Genomic DNA, 13,547 nt, shown 5'->3' with positions numbered 1-13,547 from the left:
TCCAAACCCTTTATGTGATGAGTGTGTGTGCGTGCGTGCGTGCGAGTTCTTGAAAACGAGTAGAATGTGATAACGCAGGATGAAATTAAAAGACTAATAAAAAATATAAATAAAAAATATAAATAAAGAATTGACGAACCACGGAGTCCGTATCCTTGTGATATGTAAATACGCGCGCGTGCGCACGCGCACACACACACACACACCCACACGCACGCACGCACACACACACACAGACGGTTATGTTTTCAAATCAACATCATGTCCTGGACAGAATTGTAGTGATGTGCATGGATAACGGCGGCATTACAATTCATAATTCATTATTATCTCGTAAAAATCATTTTTTTCTACAAATTGACATAACTTCCCGAAAATTATCGTATCGAGTTCCGCAAAAGCGCATTTTAAAGGGAAAATTTCGAACTTTTACGCGCTTTTTACCTCATTCAGTTACAATTGCTTCACTCCATGCAACTCTAGAAACTTCATGTTTTACTTTTCGATTTTGCAAGTTTTCGTTATGTCATCGGTCATTAGCAAATTGATCATGCCACTTAATCGACATTAAGAGAAGATATACACCTAGCATGGTCAAAAAAATCGATTTTTTTTTTGTGCATTTTCTTGATGCTTGAGGTCTCAAGAATATCTGATTAAAATTGCAAGTCAATATCTCGATAAATAACGAAGTTACAGCCGAGAGAGTAAACCGTCTCCGAGAGCGCGCCGTACCGCCTGTTTTGCAGCCGAGCCGAGAGGCAGGTAGCGGCAAGCGACCCTTCGAAGAGACCTGTTTTACGATTCTATTGTGTTTTCGGGCGTGCTCGAGTCCAGGTATAACGAAAATATCACACGACCGTTATTTTTTGCCAGAAATTGGATGCGTTTCGTCAGTAGTTTGCCGTTCGTGCAACTGTGCGTTACAGTGAATTTTCGTCTGTAAATACATATTCTGAGGAAAATGAATAACAGAAATAAAGGTTCTCGGGAAGCTCATCAATCCGGATCTTTTCGCAAAGATCGAAGCAAGAAAAAGATACCGCCCAAAAATCGATATACTGCCGAAAAAGTAGAACTTTCTGACGAGAATATTAGTTCTAGTACCAAAAAATTGAAGACTGATCGTGAGACATCCGCACCAGAAGATCCAAACATCGGGTATCGAATTTTGAATTTTCTGGCAGTGTTTTCTGCCTTATCGGAATGTGTAAAATGCAAAAAGTGTGATAGTGATGTTCGATTCTCAATAGAAAGCACTCGAGGGCTCGGTTTTAAAATTGTAGTTTCGTGTTTATCGTGCAAACCGACTTTCATTCCTTCGTGCCCGTACATCAAGACTGCTTACGAAATAAATACACGATTCTTTTTTGTTATGCGTTTATTGGGGATTGGTTTGCGTGGAGCTATGAAATTTTGTGGCCTCATGGATTTACCGCCTCCGGTTCAACAAACGACGTATGATATGATAATTGAGAACATTCATTCTGCTGCTTCAAGTATTGTTCAATTGGTGTTAAAACAAGCTGTAAAAGAAGAACAACAGGAAATAACAAAACAAAATTCGAGTGAGGATATCAAAAAACTGACCGTTTCAGGAGATGGTACGTGGCGAAAATGTGGTTTTACTTCATTATATGGAGTTGCGGTTCTCATTGGTCATTTGACAGGAAAAGTCGTTGATTTTATTGTAAAGTCTGCTTATTGTGCTGAATGCAACTATTGGAATAAACACGTCAATACCGAGCAATATCAGGAATGGAAATCTAATCACGAAGAAAATTGCCAGGCGAATCATGTCGGATCGGCAGGCAAAATGGAAGTAGACGCCATGAAGGAATTATTTTCAAGATCTGTCGAAAAGCATGGAGTTATGTACATTAATTACGTTGGGGATGGCGACTCTAAGACGTACACGGGATTAGTAAATGCGAAACCGTATGGTGAGATTGAGATTATAAAAAAAGAATGCGTGGGACACGTTCAAAAGCGAATGGAAACCCGTCTTCGCGAATGCAAAAAAAAAAAAATCCTGGAATCGGCGGCAAAAACAAATTGACAGCAAAGTTTATAGACAAACTGAGCATTTACTATGGCTTAGCCATTCAAAGAAACAGTAACTCCAAGAATGTCATGAAAAAAGCGATATGGGCAACATTCTACCATTACGGCTCAACAGACAGCAAGCCTGAACATCATTTTTGTCCCGAAGGCCCCGAATCGTGGTGCAAGTGGCAACAAGCGAAAGCTAAAGGAGGACTGAGGAATTTCCGTCACGATTATTCAGCATTGCCAAAAACGGTGTTAGATGCCATCAAACCAATTTACGAAGACTTCAGCAATGACAAATTGTTGGAACGTTGTGTTGGTGGATACACACAAAACAGCAATGAGAGCTTCAACCAACTTATTTGGAAGATAGCTCCAAAATCGATGCATAGCGGGGCCAAAATCGTTAACATTGCTGCATTTCTTGCAACATGCACGTTCAACAATGGTGTCACGTCATTGTTAGAAATCATGAACGTGTTAGGAATATCGGTCGGGTCGGGCGCGCACTTGTACGCTGCGCAAGAAGACGAAACTCACATAGCGAAAGCCGAGATGCAAGCGCAAGAACAGACTAAAGAAGGTCGAATACGGCGTCGACAACAAAATTTAGAAAATATGAACATTCCGTCGACCGTAGAAGACTTACACTATGGGCCTGGTATTGATGATTCCATGTAAGTTGACAAATTTAATGATTTATTCATTCCCAAATTTTCGAACGCGTTTTTCTCAAATCGGCACCCAAAATTTCTCGAAAACCAATGAACCGATTGCCTTGAATTTTTTGTGGTTATTCTATACATCATTATCTAGTACTTGTCATAGGATTTTTCTTTTTTGTTGCTTAGTTTTTGTTTTATAGGTAAAATAATAACTAATTTTTGGTCGAAAAATCGCTATGTTATGTTCAAACGTCCGCCATATTATCATAAATCGATATTTTCAAAATCGGCTATGACAAGTGCTAGATTATAGTATCTAATTTAATAATCTTTTTGGTTTTTTGTTTCAGGTGATTTTTGAGGAAATGCTAGTGGGTATCGTTTTCCCGGATTTTTTTACGGCGCTCCAAAGATTATACCATAACTTCGTCAATTTTTTATTTTTTTTAATAAAAAAAATTTGACATATTCCTGAATGTGTATACTTTTAGATAGAAAAACTCCCAATCCGAAATTTCAAATAATTTTCCTTAAAAAAATTCACAAAAATGACTTTTTTTCCGGCTCCTAGATGTATATCTCCCCTTAAAAGTTTCTCAAAGTATAGGCTTCAAGCTTTACTTTCATTTTTTAATCATCCCTGTATCATAAATATTTTCAAGGTTTTACAAGCGTTTGAAGTTTGGTAAATTTTTCCTAAATTTTTGGTGTACCGCTTTTTTTGCTAGGCAGTGTATTTACTTTCGCACAAAAATAACCGCGCAACACTTTCATTAGCCTTCTTTACTTCTTATTATTTTATTATCTTTGAAAAGTAAACCGTTTTTCCTTTCTATCCTAAATACGTGGCGCGCCAATAACCTAATAAAACTAAAACTAATAAACTCCTAATAAAACTAAAACTAATAAACTCCCTATTATTTAAATTTAAGTAACGCTCTCCGCTATTATAAAATTCATTCCACTCTGTCTTATCTGTATTCCTCAATAAACACATTCCGAACTTTTGAAACAAAGGTCCGATTTATACGTTTTCAAGTTAATCCTCGTTCAGTGTTCAGAGATCGAAAGAGCAACACCGTTCTCTGTAAGCTCCAGGATAAAATAAAGAAGTTTCCACAGAACTTCCGATACAATTTATGAATACATTACAAATCTGTACAGAGGGCTTGGCGGCCATGACGGTGCGCGTCAGTCTCGACGCAGAAATTATAACAATAATTACCTACGATCAAGTGCTGCACACTTTATTATTCATGATGATTACAATTATTGCCACAAAATTTTGAAAACTGGAGCAGCAACAACAGATATTCAAAAGCGTAGGTTGAAAACAGCGTCATTTCAATGGTTATACTGACAATTATACTCAATATATTTCAGATAAAAAACTATTAGGATCATCTAAATTGACATACTGAAGCTCATTATTCATCAATATCATGTACCTTAAGAGTCTAAAAGCTTTGAATCGCTATGTGATGCTGCGATGCGTTTAGAAAGCGTCACACCTTGCTTTAAAAAAATCAACTATAAAACCACTTATTTTTTTTGCATATAAAAGCAATTGTTCCTTATTTTTAAGACTTTAAGAGCCACTTCAACTAACTCTGATTAATCTAATCAACCGATTAATCCATTGGAATTAACTAATTTGTCTGTTATATAAAATGACAAATGCGATTTGTCAATTCTAATAGATTAATCGGTCAATCAGATTAATCAGAGTTGGTTCAAGTAGCCTTAAGGCATCACTTAAGAAAAAAATTCTTTTGGATTTTTTTTAAATTTCACTGTGATGTAACTCTTTAATAAAAAAGTAAATACAATAAGTTTTATTAAAGTTGTAATAAATTTTTAATGAAATTGAAATAAAAAGTCACAAATACTATATAATAACATTTAATTAAAATTAATATTGACATTTTATTAAAATTGTAATGAACTTTTAATAAAATTGTGATGTTTTATTAAATATGATTAAATTTCAATGAATATACAATGTAATATTTCGCTAAAAAAGTTTCTGCGTTTAAGGAAAAACAAATGACATTTTAAAAGGATGTTAAAGTAAAAGAAGAACTTCCTCAACGTCGGTACTGCAGTCACTGCAAATTATCGAGCGAGACCAGGCTATCGCTCTCATCGCATAGATTTATTTTTGTTCTTCGATTATTTCACCATCTGCGAAAAGACCTATCAACTAAGATACCCAAACCGAATAAGGCCCACATAACTTATTTTATTTTTTATAAATTGTATTTACAAAGATATTAAAATAAACTATGAGAATAAAATGTTTATTTCAACCATTCGCCAAAATAAAATTATCATGTATATAAAACATTTTTAAATAAACAAAAAAGAAATATTTATTGTTGGAGATCATAGAAACTGACTTTAGAACATACCTACACTTCTAGGTGTTACACTTTTAGTATCTTTTCATTTTTCTAAGGTTGTCGCTCTGAAGTACAAAAAGAGGGCTTGCATACACACATGTACGACTACTACGAGATTTTTCTTGCCTTTTACTGTAAAGTCTTTCTGAATATATATATATATTATATATATATATATATATATATATATATATGAGTGAAGGGTAGTATTTAGAGAATACACCTACGTTTTCACATCACAAGAAAGTTTTTATATATTATATATATATATATATATATATATTATATATATATAATATATAAAAATTTTCTTGTGATGTGAAAACGTAGGTGTATTCTCTAAATACTACCCTTCACTCATTCCTGACTCCAACATTTATAAACTTGGAAATTGAGCCTTATTAAATTCTTGTGCTTTTAATAAGGCCCGAATTAAAAATAAATTGAAAATAACAAAGGAATCAAACATTATTTTCCAACTCACTGTTAAAACGATTATTAATCACGATTATTAAATACGAAATCCTTTAAGATCTATTTTACTGTAAAACATCACAATTATTTTTAATTTTGTTTATAATTAATATTTTAACTTTAAGAAATTTTGGCCATTTTAGTGCAATTTTAGCTTATGGAAAGTTAGCGTCATTGAAAACCGTTATTCTGTGTTGCAAGCCACATACATAATAAACAAATGGCAATGGCTATAACAATAAATGTATAAGTAAGTCTTAATTAATATATATAATACATTATTTATAAAAAAAAGTATACTTATTCCAAAAAGTCAATATGTATATTTGTTTTTTTCTATTGTTAGAAAATTGAATAATATTACGTAATAAAACATAAAATAATGTATACTTATTAAATTTACAAAAAATTTTTATAAAAATGTCTAATTTACCCACTTTATTACAAGCTCTTGTTGCACTGAATAAACGTGTTGCTACCGGTATTAATTCCCTAGTCCCTCTTTATCTACTTCCTATGACATATCTTTTAAACATATATTTCAAACATAAAGCGCGTTTTTTTCCTATCTGAGAAAATCCATGTTAAATCGATAGTCGCATTTATTGTTGACGCTTTTCCGTAATGCTGATTGGTTCTCTCGATGTGCTTACTTCGCGAGCTGCTGTCATCGCGGAGATTACGTTTTGACAGTTAATAGACTAATATAACTGTTACATGTATCACGAGATTAATGGTGTAATAATAATGTGTTGGTTCTGTTTCCTGCGTCGGTGAGGACTTTTCTTTTTCGTTTGGACAACTTCACGGTTATTTTAGATAAGTATTATTAAACGTTTATGTTTATGGTTATAATATCATTATAAAGAATTAATACTTTGTGTTATATTTCATTTTCAGCAATTTTATTTAATATTATTATAATACTATTAAAATGTTATTAAAAGAAGAGTAATGAAATAATGTAAAAAGGAAGGAAGGAGATTAAATCGAAGGAGTGTAAAATAGTAATAAAATAGAAAGAACAAAAAAATTAAAGAAGGCGGAGAAGGTAAAGATTTCAGAAATTATGAATGTAATTGAACACGCGTTTTAAGGTTTTTTTTAATAACGGGTGAATATCATATGATATTTGTGATTTTCTGTTATTAAAATGAAATTTTCTTTAAGGATGTTCTGGCTATACAATCCTGGCTTTACAAAATATTACAAATATTTTTTTTATGTGTTATAAATATTTACATTAATATTTTTGTAAATATTTTTCATTTACGATAAATATTTTAGAAAATATTTAATAGATATTTTAACAATATTTTGGATAAATATTTTTATAATCTTTTCCGTCATCTATATAAAATATGTATAAAATATTTCTATATTTTTAAACAAATTATGATAAATATTTATTAATATTTATCATAAATATTGTGTGCTACCTGAGTATAACATACATATTTCATTGAAATATATTAAAATACATAAATATATAATTTTAATCAATTATGATGTTAACACAATTTCCTTATATTTGGAGGAAATATTATAATAAAAAATTGTTGAAAACTATTTATAACAAGTTATTGGAAATTTTATACTAATAAGTTCCGTACACTATTGTCCTTCAGTTCCTGAAAAAGTTTCCTTCTTATTGCCTTTAGATAGTCTTATACAAAGAGATTAGCGTCTGCGATATAACAACGTGACTGCAACCGAAGGAAAACTTGTAATTAGCAAGTATTTTTCCTTTTGTGCAAAGAATGCATTGCTCTCTGGGTAACACCATATGTACTCGTATCATGTATAGGACTTAAATAATGTTAGTTAACGTGATATTTGGCACTACAAATAAATATATTTGTATATTTTGCAATTTTTGCGATCGTCGACAAAAAACTTGTACATAAATTTTACCAAAAATCAACTGTAAGAAATGAAAAAACTAGACGCATATTGATAACATTTAATGCAATTTAATGTATATCAGATATCAAATAGAACTTAAAAATCCATAAGATATTGAAATAAATACCATTAACATAATATTTGCTCTTCTATCACTTTATACAAGTCAAAGTAGAATGTGGTCATGTAGTATGGGTATGTAGCCCATTCGAAAATTTGACATTTACTGAAATTTCGCGTTGTTTTGATATTGCATTGATATCTTAATAACAAGTTAGTAAATCGATATAAACTTTTTTTAGAAATGTTGTTCAATATTTTATTTACTCATAAACAAAGTTTCAGAATATTGGCAATGTTGCTTCTTTATAATTTCGTTGATATAAGTGGAAATGTACTGCTATACCATAAGAATACATGCAAAATTTAAAGTTGAATAACTCGTGAACCAGTTAGAGGATCGAATTCAAATTTTAAACATATGTTCAGATAATAAATAGACGATTTATAAAATTTTCAAGGCATTGTCAATGTTAGACGTTACCGCCAGTACATCCTTAATAAAACATTATCTCTTTTAGTAAAGAGTTTAAAAAATTTGCAACAAAGGTAAAGAAAAGAAGAGGAATAAAGCAATGTAAGAAGAAGAAATGAAGGAGGAAGAATTGAAAGAGTGTAAAATAGGAAATAAATAGAAAGCAGACAGGAATTAAAGAACGCGAAGGAAGTTAGGAATTTAGAATAGAAAGGATGAAAGAAATTAAGCGTGCAAATAAACACAGGTTTGAAGATCTTTTTAAATAATGGATAAATGTCACATGATATTTTGACATTTTGTGTTTTAGGAATGAAAATTTTTTTAATAAAACATTAATTTTTTTTAGTAAAGAGTTTAAGAATTTAGAATAGAAAAGATGAAAGAAATAACGTGAAAGAATTAAACGTGTAAATAAACATGAGTTGAAGATTTTTTAAAATAATGGGTAAATATCACATGATATTTTGACATTTGTAAGAATGAAAATATCTTTCCTTTAAACATTATCTCTTTTGGTAAGGATTTTCAAAAACGTGCAATAAAATAAAAACAGAAGAGAAATTCATTAATTTAAGAAGGAAGGGAGGGAGGGAGGGGGAAGAATCAAAGGAATATAAAATGGAAATAAAATAGAAAGGCGAAAAGAATTTAAGAAGGTAAAGAATGTAAATATTTTTAAATCCTGAATATCTCAGGTGATATTTTGACATTTTGTGTCGTAAAAATGAAAACTTCTTCAATAGAATATTATCTGTTAATAAAGTTTTTTAAAAATGTGAAGTGAAGATATAGAATAAAAGAGGAATAGAATAATATAAAAAAGAAGGATTAAAGAAGTGTAGAATGAAAATAAAATTAAATGGAGAAAAGAACTGAAGGTGTTGGAGAAAGTAAAGATTTTTAAATAAAGGATAAATGGAGTTAAGACATCAATTGAACACCAAATTAAAGGTTTTTTTTTTAACATGGGCGAATATTACATGATATTATATTTTGTGTCATAAAAATAAAAATTTTTCTAATGGAATATTATGTATTTTAGTAAAGTTTTTTAAAAATATAAAATGATAAAGAAATAAAGGAATAGAATAATATAAAATGGAAGAGAGGGAGAGAGGGAGGAGGAAGGATCGAAGGAGTGCAGAATGGAAATAAAATTGAAAGAAGAAAGGAATTGAAGGTGTTTGAGAAGGTAAAGATTTTTACATAAAGAATGAATAAAATTAAGACAGCAGTTAAATACCAGTTTAATGGTTCTTTTTAATAATGGGCGAATATTACATGATATTTTAATATTTTGTGTCATAAAAATGAAAATTTCTGTAATAGAATATTATGTATTTTAATAAAACTTTTTAAAAATGTGAAATAAAGATATAGAAAAAAGAGGAAAAAAATAACAAAAAGGAAGGATCAAAAGAGTGTAGAATGAAAATAAAATTGAAAGAAGAAACTAATTAAACGTGTTTAAGGTTAAAATTTTTAAATAAAGTATGAATAAAAATGAAGACATCAATTGAACACCAGTTTAAAAGTTCTTTTCTAATAATGTACTAATATTACATGATATTTTGTGTCATAAAAATAAAAATTTCTCTAATATAATTTTATCTATGTTATCTGTTTCTTTTATTTCGACAGATTGTTTAATTTATTACGTGTATCCCGGATCCTGCAATATAGACTCTAATCCAACATGTGTTACGTGGATCGTATTTCCAGTTATTATTCCCATATAGTCTTCTCAAGTTAGTCATTTATTTTAAATTATTTATGCCTGTTTATATGAACAACACAAAAATATCTTTAAAATTTCTGTAGTAACTATATTCTTAAATATTTATTGATACAATTAATATTTAATATTTTAAAATATTAAAATTATTAAAAGAAATTTGTAAATAATAAGATGCAAGCACACAAATGTAGTAATAAAATTCTAGCTCAATGAGTTCCAAAAACACAAGGATATAAATGGCGAATTTATAAAATCTAATTGAAGAGAAGTTCAATCTCTTTAAAGACAACAAATATTTTTATCTGTATCTTAGAAAAAATTAATATGGAATTAATAGGAAAATATTAATATGGAATTAAAATAATAATTATTTCTATTTATAGAAATAATTATTATTTTAACTTGCTTAAAATAATTAAAATTTTATAAATTTGTAATTTTTGTACAACACTCAATATATGTAAAATAAAATAATCTTTGAATACCTATATTATATAAAGGTAAAAATTTGTAAATAAAAAACAAAAAAAAATTAAAAATATAATTGAACGCAAGTTTGAGAATTTTTTTAATGATGAATGAATATCATCTCACATGTTATGAGATTTTGTGTTGTATAAATGAAAATTTCTTTAATCAAACATTATCTCTTTTAGTAAAGATTTTAAAATATGTACAATGAGAGTAGAGAAACGGAGAGACATGAAATAATGTAAGAAGAAGGAAGAATTGTGAGTGTAAAATAAACAAAAAAATATAAAGCAGAAAGGAATTAAAAAAGGTGGAGAAGGTAAAGTTTTAAATAAAGTACAAAAGAAATTAGGAATGTAATTGTACACAAAGGTTTCTTTAATAATGGATGCATATTATGATATATTGACATTTTGTTTTAAGAATTACTATTTCATTAACCGAACATTATCTGTTTTAATAAAAATTTAAAAAAAATATGTGAAATAATGTAAGGAAGAAGAAAGAAGAATTGTGAGAGTGTAAAATAGAAAAAAAGTAGAAAGTAGAAAGGATTTAAAGAAGGCTGAGAATGTAAAGATTTTTAAATAAAGGACAAAAGAAATTAAGAATGCAATTGAACACGAGTTTAAAGATTTTTTTAAATGACCACGTATATCTCAGAAAATAAAATTTCAGAGGTGAACTTTTCATTATGATATCTCCGTCTATAGAATACGGACAGAAAGAATAAAACATTTTCATTATAGAACTTTACCCATCATTTGAGAGTATTTAGAACTTGATCGATAGAAGTTATTGAGATATGATAATCTCGTGTACTTGGAAGTTGATGACTCGTGTATAATATTTGTTTTTAATACAAAAATGCAATCATATCACATGCTAAGTATAAACGTTATTGTATATTAAATAATTATAAAATAAATAATTATAACATGTTTTTAAATTTTAAGTTTTGTGTAGATTTTAGTTATATAAACAACATAAAAGAGTTGTACATACGGTTATCTATAAACAACATAAAAGAGTTGTACATAGGGTTATCTATAAACAACATAAAAGAGTTGTACATACGGGTGTCTATAACAAGAATGTGATATTAATGTATACTATTAATGATAATTTTATAAACATTTACCCTATCAGGAAACAATATCTTTTAAATGTTTTTTAAATATTTAAAAAACGTTATAATAAAGAACAAATATTTAAAAAACATTGTCTACTGATAGGGTAATAATAAATCAAATCATATTCTATTTTTAATTATTCATAATCATCAAGAACATGATCTGTCATTTGTCATCGTGAACTCTATTATTCTTAATCATGAATGTATAATTTTTGAAATTCTTATTATTTATATTTAGTTATACGTAAACATGAAATTAAATAAATTGCGCACGCGTAACGCGCGCTTGTGTTATTCTAGTAAATGGTAAACTTTAATGGTGGGCCTTATTTAGTACTGGGTGTTATTCAGCTCAAGTACTTTATTGTTGGGTACCATACTGTTCTGTTTATAACAGTTCAGCTTCGCTGAGCGAAATATGCATGTGGTAAAAGTACATTAGCACATCTTTCTTGTTAGGCGTTTAGTAATTTCACACGGTCAATGTTATTTGTGCATGTTTTCTACAGTGGGCTCTACTATCATTTTCTACATACGAGCTACACAACTTCTGTATTAAGGTAAAGTTAATCTCAGGTGACAGCTATATACGAATGAATTTTTAATAATTTATTAATTTTTGTTTGATTTTCCTATAAAATTGACCAGAGCACATCTTTTTTTTACGCGTATTTCAATTCTAAAAAAAGTTTATGTAATTCAGTAACACCAATTCAAAGATAATTAGTGAACTGTAAATGTTGGTAATTCATGGTATGTGTACTTTAGCATCCTCTTAATGATAAGTGATTCAATGAAAATATAACAAAATTTCATCAAAAAGGTATTAATAATATTTAATAAAAAAGAAAATTTTGTTAAAATTATAATGAATCTTTTATGGAATTACAATTAAAAAATCACAAATACTTTGCAGTAACAAATTAACATTTTATTGAAATAGTAATAAGATTTTAATGAAATTGCAACAAAAAATTGCAAATACTGTATAATAACAAATTAATGACATTTTATTAAAATTGATAAATTTGTTATGAAATTTATAAGAAATTTATAAGAAATCACTGACCAAAATGTTCCAAAATAAAGATAAAATTTGAAAAGTTTATCAAAGTTTCATTAAGAATAAATCAAATATATGACATCAACTTGCAAAAACACAACAACAAAATTGCATGCCTAGTTAAGGTGTTATTTTTTCACAACAAATTTTTTATAATTTAAAGGGCAAACAGTTCTCATATGTAGATGCTTATTAATAGGAGTTATTATTAAATTAATTTCCAATTTAATATCATGATATTACTAACTCTTGTTCAACTATGTTCAACTTGTAAAACTGTGTTTTAAGATTGAAAATCATTCAGGACACAATTTTATGAAAATGTATATAAAATCACACAATAAATATTAGCACAAAAAAACTAGCTATGATCTATAAGGTGTTTTGTTTAATGTTATGTTTTCATTAAGAACGTTCTAACTCATAAAATCTATAAGCTAAAAATTATCAAAATTAAAAAATTTTTGCTCTTTAAAATTCATTTTTTATTTTTCTGTTTTAAAAATTTTAACTGTAAATACATGAATTTTGGCCTTAAAACCAGCTGCAAAGAAAAAAACAATCAAAAATTTGCTGCAGTTTCAAATAAATAATATTTGAATAAGTAAATGGATTCAAATAAATTTTTGCATTTATTAAAGTTTTACTAACATGTAAAACATTTCACTTAATTCATAATGCAATTTTTTCATTAAATTTACAAAAAAGTATTACAAAATCTGATTTATACATATATGAAAAAAAATAAAAATTAAGAAATAATTTTGAAATTAATATAAAAATTGTTCCCCTATTTAATATTTGGATGTAATGAAACAAAAAAATTTTTTAATTTTCTGTACTTGATAATTTTTATATCTTTAAAATTTTATTTAAATTTCATAAACTGTTAAAATAAATTACATACCACATTGGATTTTGTAATTTTTCGGGCTGACGTCGAATCATACGACATGGTTCACATATACTCTTATTATATTTCCTTTCTTTTTTTAAATATTTGTTTTTTACAGCATGAAATCCATAAATATAATCACATTATCACGAACAATTTAGCTGCAACTTCTAGGTTAATTAAAGTACAGTGTGGCCACATAACAAAAATAA

The 13,547-nt window shown here is 28.3% G+C and overlaps 2 protein-coding genes across 2 annotated transcripts in view; one reads left to right on the top strand and one right to left on the bottom strand.

Annotated features, from left to right (window-relative positions):
* LOC113005093 overlaps positions 1–13,547 on the bottom strand; it is a 16,152-nt gene extending 2,605 nt beyond the window's left edge. Inside the window, exon 1 of the mRNA XM_039449047.1 lies at positions 13,348–13,547. Coding sequence (XP_039304981.1) covers positions 13,348–13,395 — 48 coding nt within the window. The 5' untranslated portion in view covers positions 13,396–13,547. The remainder of the gene's footprint in view (positions 1–13,347) is intronic.
* Positions 351–4,537, top strand: LOC120357726. Its single transcript, XM_039449046.1, has 2 exons — positions 351–2,726; positions 3,065–4,537. Exons 1-2 carry the CDS (start codon positions 1,969–1,971, stop codon positions 3,066–3,068), a joined length of 762 nt encoding a protein of 253 aa, XP_039304980.1. The 5' UTR covers positions 351–1,968; the 3' UTR covers positions 3,069–4,537.

The sequence above is a fragment of the Solenopsis invicta genome, chromosome 5 (genome assembly GCF_016802725.1).
Source record: "Solenopsis invicta isolate M01_SB chromosome 5, UNIL_Sinv_3.0, whole genome shotgun sequence".
Classification (NCBI taxonomy): domain Eukaryota; kingdom Metazoa; phylum Arthropoda; class Insecta; order Hymenoptera; family Formicidae; genus Solenopsis; species Solenopsis invicta.
This window is presented reverse-complemented; position numbering and strand designations above follow the sequence as displayed.

Bases quoted from the DNA above. Each gene is read 5' to 3' on its own strand.
- LOC120357726 (XM_039449046.1), top strand. From the start codon at position 1,969: ATGCGTGGGACACGTTCAAAAGCGAATGGAAACCCGTCTTCGCGAATG.